The sequence below is a fragment of the Chelonia mydas genome, chromosome 14, assembly GCF_015237465.2.
Source record: "Chelonia mydas isolate rCheMyd1 chromosome 14, rCheMyd1.pri.v2, whole genome shotgun sequence".
NCBI classification, from domain to species: Eukaryota; Metazoa; Chordata; order Testudines; family Cheloniidae; genus Chelonia; species Chelonia mydas.
In genome coordinates, this window is record NC_051254.2 from 28,720,276 (window position 1) to 28,737,715 (window position 17,440).

Here is a 17,440-nt window from a genome sequence, read left to right on the forward strand (position 1 = left end):
TGGACTTTTAGTTTCCAGTCAGCACTGCTAACTGGACACTCAAGTCATTTTCTACTGGAGTTTCCAGTCTAAAACAAGATACCTGGCAACAGGGCTGCCAGAAAAGCCTGAGGGGCAAGCAATCATTTTTAAAAGTGAGAGGGCTAAGCCTTAAGCAGGAGCTGGCAGCATCAAGCTTCTGCCCCCATAGGAGAGAGCCGGGAGGGGAGGTGCCATGGAGAAAAGCGGGCCAGGTGGGGCCCCTTTGAACTGTGGGCCCGGCACCATGGTAAATCCAGTACTGGAAAGTGTTCTGAAAATTAGCAACATATGTTGGGTCACTAGCTGAGACTGCCATAACATTCTATATGGCAGAACACAGGTAAAACCACAGAGCAGGAGATGTACAATTCTCACCAAAGGAGTTCAGTCACAAATTTAACGAATGCATTTTTTTAACAAGCATCAGCATGGAAACAGCTCCTCTGAAATGGTGGCTAAAGAATGAAGTGGCATATAAATGTTTTAGCCTATCTGGCATGTAAATACCTTGCAATGCCAGCTACAAAAGTGCCATGTGAATGCCTCTTCTCACTTTCTGGTGACTTAAATAAGAAGCAGCCTGCATTATCTCCTGTAAATGTAAACAAACTTGTTTGTCTGAGCAATTGGCTGAACAAGTAGGACTGAGTGGACTTGCAGCCTCTAAAATTTTAGATTGTTTTATTTGAGTGCAGGTTTTTTGTACATAATTCTACATTTGTAAGTTCAACTTTCATGATAAAGTGATTGCACTACAGTACTTGTATTAGGTGAATTGAAAAATACTATCTTTACAATGCAAATACTTGTATCAAATATAAAGTGAGCACTGTGCACTTTGTATTCTGTGTTGTAATTGAAATCTATATGTAGAAAAACACCCAAAATTTTAAATTGGTACTATATTGTTAATGGTGCAATTAAACCTGACTAATTTTTTAATTGGGTTAATCACTTGAGTTAACTGCAATTAAACAGCCCTCGCAGCAATCATAATTATATAAGGCTGCCCAGTTCAAACACATCAGCATGTACTGCACATGACTCCAGGAGCTGGGGGTGCAAGATAAACTCTACATATTGTGAGACAATAAAATCACAACAGTTGATAACATGATGCAGAAGGATCAATCCCAGCTGTCAACTGGGGAAAGCATCTGTTTAACATGCAATCAAAGATAAATTGGTTTGATGTAATTAGTGGTTTTAGATTCCAAGGTCAAAAGGGACCACTGATCATCCAGGCTGACTCCCTGTATAACCCAGGCCAGATCTCCACACAGATTCCTATGTGTATGGTGAGCAGTCCTGGGGCTTTCCATAGGCCACACACAAGATATAAAAGCAAAGACTTAAGAAAATAAGAATGACCATACTGGTGTGGTGGTGCATGAACACCCCATCCCTCTTTGGTGTGGATCGTGGGTGTGATGGCACCACAGTTAGTCTACCAGAATGTCCTGGGACTCAAGATAGTGCTGCTTAATGGCCAGAGTCAATATAGCAGCCCTCAAGTGCAAGATGGCATGGTTAAGTGGCCATAGAATATCAGGGTTGGAAGGGACCTCAGGAGGTCATCTAGTCCAACTCCCTGCTCAAAGCAGGAGCTATCCCCAATTTTTGCCCTATATCCCTAAATGGCCCCCTCAAGGATTGAACTCACAACCATGGGTTTAGCAGACCAAAGCTCAAACCACTGAGCTATCCTTCCCCCTAGAGTCAATATAGTCATCAAGTGCAGGGCTATGTGGTCTAGAGGCCAAGGACCACAACCCAGGGCAGTGATAGTCCAGGGGGGTGGGGGCAGGGAGAAGGGATGGGACCTGAGCCCCCTCTGCTCCACCAGCTCCTGGCCCAGGGCCCCACTAGTAGCAAATGTGTCTGCCACCCAAACAGGCAGACTCCGCTTTGCGGGAGGTCACAACTCTCTTCCCCCTCCCTGGGCCCCTTCCTACCCTGCTTCCTGAAGTCATGGTCCATATGACATAAGGGTCTCCAGGCCCTTGGCAAAGGTAACTCACTGGGACTTTGACTCAGCCATAGACAACAGGTCTCTGGTCACTTCTCGGGCTCTCCAGCTCCCACAGGCAAGGGCTGTACTGGCTCCTGGGCTAGAGCCTTCACCAAGCATCCTTCCTCCTCAGCATTCAGCCTAGACTGAGCTAGTCTGCTCCCTCTTATACTCCAAGAACAGTTGGAGCATGCCCACCATGGTCTGAGGGCGGAACTTCCTCCACCCATAGTGTGGGATGAACCCATTCTCACCTAGTGAGGGGTACGCACACTCCATCACACTGGGCAGACCAATGGTCCATCCAGCTCAGTATCCTGTCTTCTGACAGTGACCAATGCCAGGTGCTTCAGAGGAAATGAACAGAACAGGTAATCAAGCGGTCCATCCCTGGTTGCCCATTCCCAGCTTCTGGCAAACAGAGGCTAGGGATACCATGCCTGCCTATCCTGGTTACCAGCCATTGATGGACCTATCCTCCATGAATTTATCTAGTTCTTTTTTGAATCTTGTTATAGTCTTGGCTTTCACAACATCCTCTGGCAAGGAGTTCCACATATTGACTCTGCATTGTGTGAAGAAATACTTCCTTTTGTTTTTTAAACCTATTGCCTATAATTTCATTTGTTGACCCCTAGCTCTTGTGTTGTGTTCCTTATTTACTTTTTCCACACCAGTCATGATTTTATAGACCTCTCTCATATCCCCCTAGTCATCTCTTTTCCAAGCTGAAAAGGCCCAGTTTTATTAATCTCTCCTCATACAGAAGCTATTCGATATCCCTAATCACTTTTGTTGTTCTTTTCTGAACCTTTTCCAATTCAAATAATTTTTTTTTTTTTGAGATGGGGTGACCACATCTGCATGCAGTATTCAAGATGTGGGCGTACCATGGATTTATATAGAGGCAATATGATATTTCCTGTCTTATCTATCCCTTTCTCAATGATTCCCAACATTCTGTTTGCTTTGTTGACTGCAGCTGCATATTTTTAGAGAACCATCCACAATGACTCCAACATCTTTCTTGAGTGTTAACAGCTAATTTAGACCCCATCATTTTATATGTATAGTTGGGATTGTTTTCCAATGTGCATTACTTTGCATTTATCAATATTGAATTTCATCTGCCATCTGCCCAGTCACCCAAGTTTGTGAGATCCCTATGTAACTCTTCGCAGTCGGGGACTTAACTAGCTTGAGTAGTTTTGTATCATCTGCAAATTTTGCCACCTCAGTTGAACTTGCTTATTCACATGCTTAACTGTAATGCAGGATGGGAAGACGGCAGGACCCTTGCCTAAAACTTGATTGTCTTTGTAACATGGTAGAATTTTAAAATATAGGTACATATGTAAGGCTGGTTACAGAAATCCTTTTTAGAAAGCTCATATTTTGATCATGGTACACAACCATCTTCAGTCACACTAAGGATGGAAAATTTCACAACCCGAAAAGAAAAAAATCCTTTTCTTGTTTCCCTCCTAATTTCCAAATTGGTTTGTAACTGCTCAGGTGCAGGCAGGGCTCTGGCCGGATTCCTGCCATGCAGCAGGTCTGCGCCCAGGGCTCCTGAGCTGTGGCCACCAGGGGGCTCTGGCTATTGGAAGGAAGGGAAGATGCTGGTTACTGCAATCTCTATGCTGAGCAGATCCGGGGTTGAGCTTCCTGGGTCACAGCTGCTGCTTTATCTGTAGTGTCCAAAAGCCAGACTGAGCTGCTGCCGCCCAGCGGGGTGTGTGCGGGGAGAGCCCTTCCCTAGTGTCCCTCTGTGCCCAGCCGGGGGGACTTTCTCTGGGGGCTGGAAGAAGCCCCTGGGACAGCCCCGGGCTCTGCCGACACCAGCCCCTGAGCCAGAGCCTGCTGCAGGTGAGGGGAGAGACCTGGGGGTGGGCGTAGAGTGACCAGACCTCCTAATATTATGTGGCCTGTCCCAAGATATTAGGGGTTTTGTCTTGTATGGGTAGCTATATCCACTGTGTTCCCCCCGCCCCCTCCCAAAAAAAGTGTCTCAATTTTTCACACTTGCTATCTAATCGCCCTAGATAGGCAGGAAAGTGACTCTGCACAAACGGCCCCTCCTGTCTGCGAGTCCCAGAGCTGCTCCCCTGAGCGCCTGCAGGAGCCGAGCCAGCTCCCGGAGAGCCACCGGCCCCGGACCGGGCCAGGGACCGAGTCTCCCAGCCCGAGGGGAGGGGAGAGGGGGCAGGAGGGAGATGGGGGAGAGACTGGCAGGGGCAGCAGGAGCAATAAATGGGGAGGGAGGTTCCCGCTCCCAGCCCCATTCCCTGCAGCACCCGGGCAGATTGACTTTCCTGGACAAGATGAGGGGTAGGGAGAGGAAAAGGCAGTTCCTGCCTCTGCCTAGTCCACACAGTGCTCGGGGGGATGCTCTGCCTTGGGGACAGTGTCAGGGGGATCCCCCAAAGCAGCTCCTTGGAGTCTGCTCTTTTCTAGCTCTTGGCTCAGAGACTCTGTTACTGGGGGGGGGGGGGGGGGTTAAAATGTCGGTGGGTGGGTTTAGGCTGGGTGGGAGGGGCTGGGTCTGTGCAGAACAAAGTGACCGCTCTGCAGTGAGCTCTGTGGGGTATTGCACTTGGATCTCTGTGCACTGTGCCTGCACTGGGGATGAGAGCCTTTGTCTGCAAGGTGTTCTTTGTTGTTGGGCTTTAGTGAAAGAGGCCCTGAGAGAAGCAGATTGGAGATGAAGTAAGGTTTGACTTAGTCCCAGGGAGTAACATCATGGCATGGCATGACTGTTTGTTTGAAATGGTTGTATTAGTCAGGAATGGCAAAGCTCCGAGCAATGGACTTTGCCAGTTCATCCTATAGAAATATATTGGCAGGATGACCGGTTTTTATACATACTCCATACCTAGAATGTTAATGCTACAAAATATCATAAGGAATACGGTATTGCTGACTCGAAATGCTAAGAAATCATGCACCACAGTCCAAAAAGATGGATTTAAAAATCATGTTATTTAAAAAAAAAGAGAGAGATAAATAAAAAGAATCCAATGCGTATTAATCTTTTGCTTTTCAAGCCTTTAGAGAGTTGTGTTTTCTCTTCAACCACAAGGGCTGAAAACTAGCAAGAAAGCTAGCTAGCTAGCTAGCTAGCTGAGATTCACAAGGGAGCACAAGACTCCAGGAGCTGGGGCCGTATGATGTGCTCTAAATATTGTGAGACTCACAATAATATCGCCAGAGTTGATAACATGATGCAGAAGGATCCACCCCCGCTCTCACTTGAAAGAACTTGTGTTCTCTAACCCGTGATCCAGTTTGTAGTGGTTTGATGTAGTTACAGTAAATATTTATTATCACCGATTTTAAGGCTGGAAGGGACCATTGTGATCATCTGTCCTGTCCTCCTGCATCGCACAGACCAGGGCTCCTCATTCAGTGATCCCTACATCCAGCCCGACCAGCTGGTATTCTGTTCTGATGCCTCACTGTGATCACACTAGTCTCATTTCCTGTTTGAATTTACTGATTCCCAACTCCAGCCACTGGATCTTGTTTTGTCTTTGTCCGCTTGACTGCAGAGCCTTGTAGTCTTAGAAAGCTTCTCCCTGCATAGATACCATCGTCAATCCCCCTGTTTTAAGGAGCAGAGTTTTTAATTGTCAGTGTAATTATCTGTGGGAACCAATTACCTTGGGAACAGATTATCCGTTGCTTGGAGTCTCCAAGGGCTAAAGCCACAAAGGGACTAGACTCAACATTGGAACCAGTGCTTAAAGTGTGTGTGCCTGCAGGGGGAGTGAAGCATCTCAAGGAGTTGCAGACCTGGCAAAAGATTTTTTTTCATACATTTTAAGGTCAGAAGGGACCATTGTGATAATCTAGTCTGACCTCCTGCACATAAGGTGACCAGATAGCAAGTGTAAAAAATCAGGACAGGGGATGGGGGGTAATAGGTGCCTATATAAGAAAAAGCCCACAAAATCGGGACTGTCCCTATAAAACCAGGACATCTGGTCACCCTACCTGCACAGCATAGGCTAGAGAATTGCCCCCAACTAATTTCTAGAGCAGATCTTTTAGAAAAATACCCAGTCTTGATTTAAAAATGGTCAGGGATGGAAAATCCACCACAACTCTTGGTAAGTTGTTCCAGTGCTTAATTACACTTACTGTTAGAAATTTACACCTCATTTCCAGTCTGTGGGTCTCTAGCTTCAACTTCCAGCCGTTGGTTCATGTTAGACTTTTCTCTGCTAGATTGAAGCGCTCGTTATTAAATATTTGTGATATACCTTGACTTTAGCAAAGCTTTTGATATGGTCTCCCACAGTATTCTTGCCAGCAAGTTAAAGAAGTATGAATTGGATGAATGGACTATAAGGTGGATAGAAAGCTGGCTAAATCATCAGGCTCAACGGGTAATGATCAATGGCTCGGTGTCTAGTTGGCAGCCAGTATCAAGTGGTGTGCCCCAGGGGTCGGTCCTGGGGCTGGTTTTGTTCAACATCTTCATTAATGACCTGTATGATGGGATGGATTGCACCCTCAGGAAGTTCGCGGATGACGCTAAGCTGGGGGGAGAGGTATATATATTGGAGGGTAGAGATAGGGTCCAGAGTGACCTAGACAGATTGGAGGATTGGGCCAAAAGAAATCTGATGAAGTTCAACAAGGACAAGTGCAGAGTCTTGCACTTAGGATGGAAGAATCCCATGCACGGCTACAGTCTGGGGACTGACTGGCTAAGAAAAAGATCTGGAGATTACAGTGGATGAGAAGCTAGATATGAGTCAACAGTGTGCCCTTGTTGCCAAGAAGGCTAACAGCATATTGGGCTGCATTAGTAAGAGCATTGCCAGCAGATCGAGGGAAGTGATTATTCCCCTCGATGGCACTGGTGAAGCCACATTTGAAGTACTGCGTCCAGTTTTGGGTCCCCCACGACAAAAAGGATGTGAACAAATTGGAGAGAGTCCAATGGAGGGCATGATTAGGGGGCTGGGGCAGATGACTTATGAGGAGAGGCTGAGGGAACTGGCCTTATTTAGTCCACAGAAGAGAAGAGTGAGGGGGGATTTGGTAGCAGCCTTCAACTTTCCAGGAGGGTGCCAAAGATGATGGAGCTAGGCGGTTCTCAGTGGTGGCAGATGACAGAACAAGGAGCAATGGTCTCAAGTTGCAGTGGAGGACGTCTAGGTTGGATATTAGGAAACACTATTTCACTAGGAGGGTGTTGAAGCACTGGAATGGGTTACCTAGGGAGGTGGTGGAATCTCCATCCCTAGAGGTTTTTAAGGCCCGGTTTGACAAAGACCTGGCTAGGATGATTTAGTTGGGGTTAGTCCTGCCTTGAGCAGGGTGTTGGACTAGATGACTTCCTGAGGTCTCTTCCAACCCTAATCTTCTAGGATTCTATTATTTGTTCCCCATGTAGATACTTTATAGACTGGTTTCAGAGTAACAGCCGTGTTAGTCTGTATTCGCAAAAAGAAAAGGAGTACTTGTGGCACCTTAGAGACTAACCAATTTATTTGAGCATAAGCTTTCGTGAGCTACAGCTCACTTCATCGGATGCATACTGTGGAAAGTTCAGAAGATCTTTTTATACACACAAACCATGAAAAAATGGGTGTTTACCACTACAAAAGGTTTTCTCTCCCCCCACCCCACTCTCCTGCTGGTAATAGCTTATCTAAAGTGATCACTCTCCTTACAATGTGTATGATAATCAAGGTGGGCCATTTCCAGCACAAATCCAGGGTTTAACAAGAACGTCTGAGGAACAGCGGGAGGGGTAGGAAAAAACAAGGGGAAATAGGTTACCTTGCATAATGACTTAGCCACTCCCAGTCTTTATTCAAGCCTAAGTTAATAGTATCCAATTTGCAAATGAATTCCAATTCAATAGTCTCTCGCTGGAGTCTGGTTTTGAAGTTTTTCTGTTGTAATATCGCAACTTTCATGTCTGTAATCGCGTGACCAGAGAGATTGAAGTGTTCTCCTACTGGTTTATGAATGTTATAATTCTTGACATCTGATTTGTGTCCATTTATTCTTTTACGTAGAGACTGTCCAGTTTGACCAATGTACATGGCAGAGGGGCATTGCTGGCACATGATGACATATATTACATTGGTAGATGTGCAGGTGAACGAGCCTCTGATAGTGTGGCTGATGTTATTAGGCCCTGTGATGGTGTCCCCTGAATAGATATGTGGGCACAGTTGGCAACGGGCTTTGTTGCAAGGATAGGTTCCTGGGTTAGTGGTTCTGTTGTGTGGTATGTGGTTGCTGGTGAGTATTTGCTTCAGGTTGGGGGGCTGTCTGTAGGCAAGGACTGGCCTGTCTCCCAAGATTTGTGAGAGTGTTGGGTCATCCTTCAGGATAGGTTGTAGATCCTTAATAATGCGTTGGAAGGGTTTTAGTTGGGGGCTGAAGGTGACGGCTAGTGGCGTTTTGTTATTTTCTTTGTTAGGCCTGTCCTGTAGTAGGTGACTTCTGGGAACTCTTCTGGCTCTATCAATCTGTTTCTTCACTTCTGCAGGTGGGTATTGTAGTTGTAAGAATGCTTGATAGAGCTCTTGTAGGTGTTTGTCTCTGTCTGAGGGGTTGGAGCAAATGCGGTTGTATCGCAGAGCTTGGCTGTAGACAATGGATCGTGTGGTGTGGTCAGGGTGAAAGCTGGAGGCATGTAGGTAGGAATAGCGGTCAGTAGGTTTCCGGTATAGGGTGGTGTTTATGTGACCATTGTTTATTAGCACTGTAGTGTCCAGGAAGTGGATCTCTTGTGTGGACTGGACCAGGCTGAGGTTGATGGTGGGATGGAAATTGTTGAAATCATGGCGGAATTCCTCAAGTGCTTCTTTTCCATAGGTCCAGATGATGAAGATGTCATCAATATAGCGCAAGCAGAGTAGGGGCGTTAGGGGACAAGAGCTGAGGAAGCGTTGTTCTAAGTCAGCCATAAAAATGTTGGCATACTGTGGGGCCATGCGGGTACCCATAGCAGTGCCGCTGATTTGAAGGTATACATTGTCCCCAAATGTAAAATAGTTATGGGTAAGGACAAAGTCACAAAGTTCAGCCACCAGGTTAGCCGTGACATTATCGGGGATAGTGTTCTTGACGGCTTGTAGTCCATCTTTGTGTGGAATGTTGGTGTAGAGGGCTTCTACATCCATAGTGGCCAGGATGGTGTTATCAGGAAGATCACCGATGGATTGTAGTTTCCTCAGGAAGTTAGTGGTGTCTCGAGGGTAGCTGGGAGTGCTGGTAGCGTAGGGTCTGAGGAGAGAGTCTACATAGCCAGACAATCCTGCTGTCAGGGTGCCAATGCCTGAGTTGGTGGGGCGCCCAGGATTTCCAGGTTTATGGATCTTGGGTAGTAGATAGAATATCCCAGGTTGGGGTTCCAGGGGTCTGTCTGTGCGGATTTGATTTTGTGCTTTTTCAGGGAGTTTCTTGAGCAAATGCTGTAGTTTCTTTTGGTAACTCTCAGTGGGATCAGAGGGTATGGCTTGTAGAAAGTGGTGTTGGAGAGCTGCTGAGCAGCCTCTTGTTCATATTCTGGCCTATTCATGATAACAACAGCACCTTCTTTGTCAGCCTTTTTGATTATGATGTCAGAGTTGTTTCTGAGGCTGTGGATGGCATTGTGTTCTGCACTGCTGAGGTTGTGGGGCAAGTGATGTTGCTTTTCCACAATTTCAGCCCGTGCACGTCGGCGGAAGCACTCTATGTAGAAGTCCAGAATTTTAGCAGCTAAAACCGAAGAAGCCTCTGCTGACCATGTGCAAACGGCATTTTTCAAAGGCATATACATTAGCCAAATGCGGGTTTCCTGGGCATGGCAAAATCCTCCCCCCCAACACACCCTCTGCATTACAACACCCTGCTCTGAAGCATGGAGAGTGCGCGAGCTTTTCAAAGAAAAGGACATCCAAATTTTTCAGCATGGGCAAAACCACTTATTTTTCCCTAGCCTCAGTCTCAGAAATGGCTGGACTGTTTGGCTGAAATTTTCCCAGCTATTTCAGCCTGAGGCAGAGACCTGGCATGGGAAAGGTCAGGCCAAACAGTTTACGTTTGGCAAAGTTATAAGCCACAGAAAACAGTTTCTTATAACAGGATGTGCTGGGCAATCTTAATAATAGGTGGTGCTGTCAGCCCAGCTTATAATGTGATAGCCAGCCGCTCCTCTGTATAGGTGTGCTTGGGTGGCTGGAGACTGAATGTTCTATGAGCTTCATTCCTGTATCCACAGAAAGACCCTAGGGGGAATCGGGGTGAGAAATGGGTGAAAGCCGCTTCTGAAACCTCCCCACTCGCCCTTCTCACCCTGACAGGCTGCAGGATAACGTTCCGGTTTCACTCCAGATCAAACCGCCTGCCCGGGGGTCGGGGATGGGAAATGGCTGCAGAGCAGCTGGCTCAGGTAGGGGATGGTCAGGGGCTGCTGGTGGGGGACGGGGGAACAATTAATCTGGAAGAACAGAAGGTGCTGAGAAAGGAATGAGCTGCTGAGATGTATTTAATATGGGGCACTCAGGGCACCAGTGACTGAGCGAGTGGGACTGTGGCTCACTGAGTGGGGGATTCTTGCTGTTCCAGGAGCCAGTGACCTTTGAGGAGGTATGTGTGTATTTCAACGAGTGGCAGTGGGCTCTGATGGACCCAGGTCAGACAGCCCTCTACAGGGATGTCACGGGGAAGGGTTCCTATCCCCTCAGGTATTAGAAGCAGCTGGCTTGGGTTCTACTCGGGGTACTTTTCCACTCCCTTAGGTTTCATGGGGATCAGCCCCAGAGTGTGTGTGTGTGTGTGTGTTAAAAGAGTGACTGTTCCTTTCACTCCCCTTCCCCTGGGAGAGGAGATTCAAGGACACACCAGTGGTTAGGGCTGGTCAAAAAATTTGAAACTGAACAGTTTTCAGTCAAAAAATGCCATTTCATCAAAATCAAAATGTCTTACCAGAACGTGTCCATTTCAATGAAATTTTCAATGAGAGAAAGTCAAGCCGTTTCATTTTGACCTCTCATTTTCACTTTTATATTATAGGCATATGTAAATTTTAATATTGTATTATATTAGAGAATATTATGTGTGTGTCCTGTTCTGGTGCCCACAATTCAAGAAGGATGTTGATAAATTGAAGAGGGCTCAGAGAAGAGCCACAAGAATGACTTAAGTATTAAAAAACCTGCCTTATTGTGATAGACTCAAGGAGCTCAGAGAGAAGAGAAGGTGAAAGGGTGGCTTGATCACAGTCTATAAGTACCTAGGTGGGGAACAAATTTTTAATAATGAGCTCTTCATTCTAGCAGAGCAGGGTCTAACATAATCCGTTGGCTGGAAGCTGAAGCTAGACAAATTCAGACTAGATATAAGGCGTACATTTTAACAGTGAGAGTAATTAAGCATTGGAACAGTTTACCATGGTTCATGGTGCATTCTCCATCACTGAGAATTTTAAAATCAGGATTGGGTGTTTTTCTAACAGCTCTGCTATCGGAATTATTTGGGGCAGTTCTCTGTCCTGTGTTATACAAGAGGTCAGACTAGATGATCACAGTGGTCCCTTCTGGCTTTGGAACCTTTGAATCTGTGATAGTGACACAACACATCCCCCAGCAGACATCTGACTCTCCCAGAATGTGTCCATGGACCTTTTCTCCCAACTTCCCAGCACAGAGATAGGGTTAAAATCACGTCTCTATAATAAATATTCTCTGTCTATGTCGCAAGCCCTCATCTTGCCTGTTCTCTTTCCCCCAACCAGGATTTCCCATCCCCGAGCCCAATGTGATCTCCTGGATGGAGCAGAGGAAGGAGCTGTGGGCCCCAGATCTGCAGGACTCTGAGGAACCGGAGCTCCTGAGGGATGTCCGCACAGGTGAGGAATTGGTTACATCAGCCAGGAAAACATTGCAGTGGGAAGGATGGTTTGTGGCCAACGAACTGTCTCTTGATTTTTCTCTCTCTCCCGTAGTTATGTGGGTTTCTTCCTCCCTCTCTGAGGTTCCCTTTTCTCCCGGCACAGGGAGTGACTCCTGTCTGGATTCTCTTTGTCCCAGCAGGTGACGGTACGGGGAGTGAGAGTGAGGAGGAGACCGCTCAGCAGAAAGGTCCTGAACCAGTGGAACCACATGGGGCGGTATCGGGAACAGCCAAAGGGGACATTTCCCAGAGTGCTGAGCAGGGAAACCCTCGAGGGACAGGGAAGAGCAGATCCTCCCACCCGGGCAGAGGTGTCAATCAGCTCAAAGACATCGGGGAGCGGCCCTACCGATGCGAGGACTGTGGGAAAAGCTTTAGCAGCAGTTCAGCCCTCATCATCCACCGGCGGATCCACACCGGGGAGAGACCCTACAAGTGCCCCGAGTGCGGGAACAGCTTCAACCAGAACTCGGCGCTGATTGCACACCGGCGCATCCACACCGGCGAGAAGCCGTACGAGTGCCCTGACTGCGGGAAGCGCTTCAGCCACGGCTCCACCCTCATCAAGCACCAGCGCACCCATACGGGCGAGAAGCCCTACCGGTGTGAGGAGTGCGGGAAGTGCTTCAGCATCCGCTCGACCCATGTGCGGCACCAGAAGACCCACACGGGCGAGCGGCCCTATGTCTGCGGGGAGTGCGGCAAGAGCTTCAGCGACAGCTCCTACTTCGTGCAGCACCAACGGGTCCACATGGGCGACATGCCCTACGCCTGCCGGGACTGCGGAAAGAACTTCATCTGGAGCTCGGCCCTGCTCCGGCACCGGCGCATCCACACCGGTGAGAAGCCCTACATCTGTGGTGACTGCGGGAAGAGCTTCAGCGAGAACTCCACCCTGCTGCGGCACCGGCGCATCCACACCGGGGAGAAGCACTACAAGTGCACCCAGTGCGGGAAGAGCTTCAACGACAGCTCCTCCCTCATGCGGCACCAGCGCGTCCACACTGGGGAGCGCCCCTATCAGTGCCCCCAGTGCAGCAAGAGCTTCGTGGATAGCTCCACCCTCATCTGCCACCAGCGCACCCATACCGGCGAGCGCCCCTACACCTGCCCCGACTGCGGCAAGAGCTTCACCGAGAGCTCCACCCTCATCACCCACCATCGTGTGCACACGGGCGAGCGCCCCTACACCTGCCCCGACTGTGGCAAGAGCTTCAGCCAGAGCTCCAACCTTGTCACCCACCAGCGCATCCACACTGGCGAGCGCCCCTACGCCTGCGCCCAGTGCGGGAAGAGCTTCTACCGCAGCTCGGACCTCATCCGACACCACAGGACCCATACGGGGGAGAAGCGCTACAGGTGCCCTACCTAGATCCAGCTGAGCTGCTCTGGGTATCAGAAGGGACCTAGCTCCCTGCAAGGATAGCTGATCTTGTGGCCAGCGTACACAGCTGCCTGTGTGAGCACTCCGGACGGAGGGCACATGGTGGGTGAGACATCTGCATGTGCCAGGGCTCTGTTTTCACAGGTGTATGTCTGAGCCCTTTTGGACAGAGGGCATATGGTGCATGAGTTGTCTGCTGAGGCACCATTCTCTCCCTCACCTTCTTCTGAGAGTTCACCCTCGAGTTTGTGCAAGTGAATTTGCCTTTGATGCCTCCTTATTGACTTTTTTTTGTTATCGGTAACAGAGTCAACTCAGGAATCACTTTGGTTAATATTTTTCCATCCCAGCCTTTTGCATAAGTTAGTTTTCTGAAGCAACAATCATTCAATAATAAGTTAGTGGGATTTTGCTGCTGTTTTTTCGAAAAGTAGCAAAGAGCCCTTGTCTCTGTGACCCGTGGGGAGAGGGAGACCGGGCCGAAAGGTGGCAGTTTTGCTGTCGATGCTGACATATAGTGTTTTGTGTGTGAGTCCTTGGACAAGGGACACATGAGGCCTGAACTCTTTTGATATGTAGAATTTGATGCCCTTTTCCTTCACACATCTCTGCATGCCAGAGGGTTTGAGCAGGGCAAGTTTTCACGGTCAATAAGCTCCTGTGGGTGTTGGATTTTGGCACTAAGAAAGGGGTTCCCCTTGGCCCTATCACTGGGGCTATCGCTCCACCCCATCCCCCAAGACAAAAACAACATACAGCCCCTGGGCCACACACCCGGCCAGCTGACACAGTTCCTGGAACACTTCTCAGATCCTCATGGGTGTCAGAAGCTCAACCCGTATGGTGCCTCTGAGACCTGTGTTAGTCTGTGCTGAGCTCTCCAATCATTGCTTGGACTGTGAGGGGCACTGCTCTCGCGTCCGGATGGTGGGGACTAGGCGTTAGCTGTTCTGTGCTGGAGGCTTCTTACTGCCTACACCATCGTGCAGATATGCCCTTATGGGCTGAGCATTATTTAGCAGGGCTGGGCTGGTGCATGTAACCCTTGGACTGAGGAGGAGCACAGATTTCTAAAGGTATTTAGGCACCTAGTGGGATTTTCAAAAGCCTCTAGGCACCCAGCACCTATTGACATCAATGAATTTCAGGTGCCTAGGCTTGCATGTTCATGGCCTGCAGGGTCAAGTCAATGTATCCGAGTGCCTAGCTCTTTTGGAGGCCCCAGCTATAATTCCTTTCTGCACAGAGGGCCAGCACAAAGTCTATGCACTAATCTAAGCACTGATGTTTGCAGCTGAAATCAAACGTGGGATGCTGATTCTCCAGTGCCTAGCAAGGGCTGATCTCCGAGGACCTAACCCCATCTCTGTGTGACTTACAGCCACTATCTGCTGTAACAGGGATCCAGAGAGGAGACCCCAAGGTTACTTCCAATAGGGACAGAGGAGTGGGAGCTTAGAAAGGAGCAGAGTTAGGAGATTTCATCCCGTGAAGTTTTATGGGCCAAAGCACCCACAAGCAGGGCCAGACTTTCTGACTAGCTCAGCGTGTGGGATGGTCTACGTACAAGCTGAATGCTGTTGGAGATCTGGCCGCCTGTTATGTAAGTAGCAAATGTTAGCAAAAAATAACTCCCAGGGTTATTAGGGGTTTTTTAAAATAAAAAAGCTACTCAATAAAAAGTGTGGAAACAATGAAACACTCAGGTCACGTGCATCAATGTAGGAATACACCTGGAGTTCATACATTCTGTAACAAACACCTGTGCGGGGGTGCTGGCGGTAGGGACACTACTGGGACCCAGGATTATCAAAGGGGATACCCAAAATATAAGGGCACAGGGGCTGAGGGAAGCCTGACCACAAGGAGGCTGCCTGGAGCCCGGAAGACACATGCCCCTGGCGGGCCCAGGAAAAGAACTGGTAAGCCCTTTGTAACGGGGCCACAGTGAAAGTTATGGGTTTGGTCATTTCTGGCGCACTCCCCTTCTAAGCAATTGAGCTGGGGAGTCACAGACCTGGAGTCGGTAGCAAGAAGGCTGGTTGTGGCATTGGGCTGGGACTGCCCTCTCAGCCTCCCCATATCACCTCAGGCCAGTCACCTAATCGGTATTTGCCTTAGTTTCCCTGTGTGACATACAGTGAGGGTAATAATCTGTTTAGACTGTGAGCTATCTGGGGCAGGGACCCTCTCAGGGTCTGCGCATTGCAGTACAATGGGGATCGGTTCTCAGCGCCTTGAGGTGCTCCCGTAATACAATTCATAACAACTGCCCCACCCCAGGCACCCCCAGAAGGGCTCTGCACTAAGTAAGTCCCACAAAAGCTGTGTTTTCAGACCATTGATTGGCCCCTGTCCCAGGCATGAATTCCACCCTACAACTGATTGTAAAACATCCTAGAGTTCTAAATGCAAATTCCGTGGCTGTATTCAGCCAGTTCCAGTGACATCTCAACCCCCTCACCAGGCTACCCACACTCGGGCAGGTGCTCCTCAGTGCCTGGGGGGCTCAGCTCCACAAAGCTGGGAAGCTCACCACTCCCATAAAGCCAGGCCCCAGGGGATACTTACAGGTGAGTCTAGATATGATGGCCACATCAACACTGGCCTCCCTTCTCTGTGGATCCAGCAGATGGAAATAAGGAGACACCAGGAGTCTGGGGTGTTTCTGTGAGGACCCAGGATTGCCCCAGAGGATACCTCACAGCAGAAGAGACCCAGTGGCCCAGGGGACTGCTCGGAGCCCCAGATGGCAGCAGGCTTGGGTGTCTTTTTTCTGCAGGGTCCTCTGTTCAGGAACAAGATGGAATCTGGAAGATCCAGGGGGAAGTGTGCGGTGGCTGATTTGCTGTTAACTCCAACTCCAATGGCTCAGTAAACCCCATTTGTAAAGAAGCAAGAGGGGCCATGGTGTTTAGGGTTGGCACCCCTGGAGTTTGCGGAGAGTAGGTTCCCATCTGTCCCCTGTGTTATTTGTGGTCCCACTTCATGCTGCTCTGGGGCACCTGGGCATCAGGTGAGTTTGTGTCACAGCACCTGAAGAGTTTTGGGGACCTGTCTCCAGTCTGTGAGTGAGTTGGGGGCAGGAGTTGCAGTCCTGATACTTTTGCAGGGAAGGGCTTTGTTAAGGAAAAGGGAAGGGCTATGGTAGCTGGGGAGAAACCTACATTAACGCCCCTTCCCAGCTGGAGGGGGACTTTCTCTGGGGGCCGCAGACTCCAGGTGAGGGAAGAGACCCGGGGGGAAGGGCTGGGGCCGGGCAGGAAAGTGACTGCACCAATGGCCCCTCTTTGCCCCAGCTTTGCTCCCAGGGTGTCAGGGGTTTGTAAGTCCCAGAGCTGCTGCCCTCCCTGACCCGCCCCCGGCTCTGCTCCCCTGAGCGCCTGCAGGAGCCGAGCCAGCTCCGGGAGAGCGACTGCCCCGGGCCCAGGCCAGGGACCAAATCTCCCAGCCCGAGGGGAGGGGAGAGGGGGCAGGAAGGAGATACGGGGAGAGACTGGCAGGGGCAGCAGGAGCAATCAGTGGGGAGGGAGGTTCCTGGCTCCCAGCCCTGCCCCATTCCCTGCTGCACCCCAGGCAGATTGACTTTCCTGGGACAAGGTGAGGAGCAGGGAGAGGAAAAGCCAGTTCCTGCCTCTGCCTAGTCCCCGTGCTGCTGGGGGAATGTGCCACCCTGGGGACAGTGTCAGGGGGATCCCCCAAGCGGCTCCTTAAATTCCATCCCCTGCTAAAAACATAAATCTGCTCCAGAATCTTAACTTTCCTTTAAAATAAACAGTATGCCCACCAGCTCTCATGAATGCAAAGAAACCCTTGAAAATGTGAAGGGAGTGGTACTGATGCAGATTTGTCTGCCTGAGTGTGCAGCCAGCCTAAAACAATAGTGCCAAGTGGTGGGGACTGTCCCCATTCATGCAATAATCCCTAAAGGCGACATTTAGCTATTGCAGAAGTATTAACTGCCTGGTTTAGCTGGAACATAAATCTAATCTGCATCCCTGTTGCTGTGATGTGGAATTGGAGATCTTAGATGGGGGGGTTGTAAAATAGGACCAGGAGCCAACTCATTTCTGCCCAGATTACTGTGAGAGGGAACTACATCCTCACTGCTCCCA

General features: G+C 49.2%; 1 protein-coding gene across 1 annotated transcript in view; it reads left to right on the forward strand.

Annotated features, from left to right (window-relative positions):
- The window catches only part of LOC102940697 (zinc finger protein 271), a 342,407-nt gene that overhangs the window by 311,193 nt on the left and 13,774 nt on the right, over positions 1–17,440 (forward strand). The window contains exons 4-6 of the mRNA XM_043528496.1: positions 10,346–10,439; positions 11,784–11,897; positions 12,079–13,308. Coding sequence (XP_043384431.1) covers positions 10,409–10,439; positions 11,784–11,897; positions 12,079–13,308 — 1,375 coding nt within the window. The 5' untranslated portion in view covers positions 10,346–10,408. The remainder of the gene's footprint in view (positions 1–10,345; positions 10,440–11,783; positions 11,898–12,078; positions 13,309–17,440) is intronic.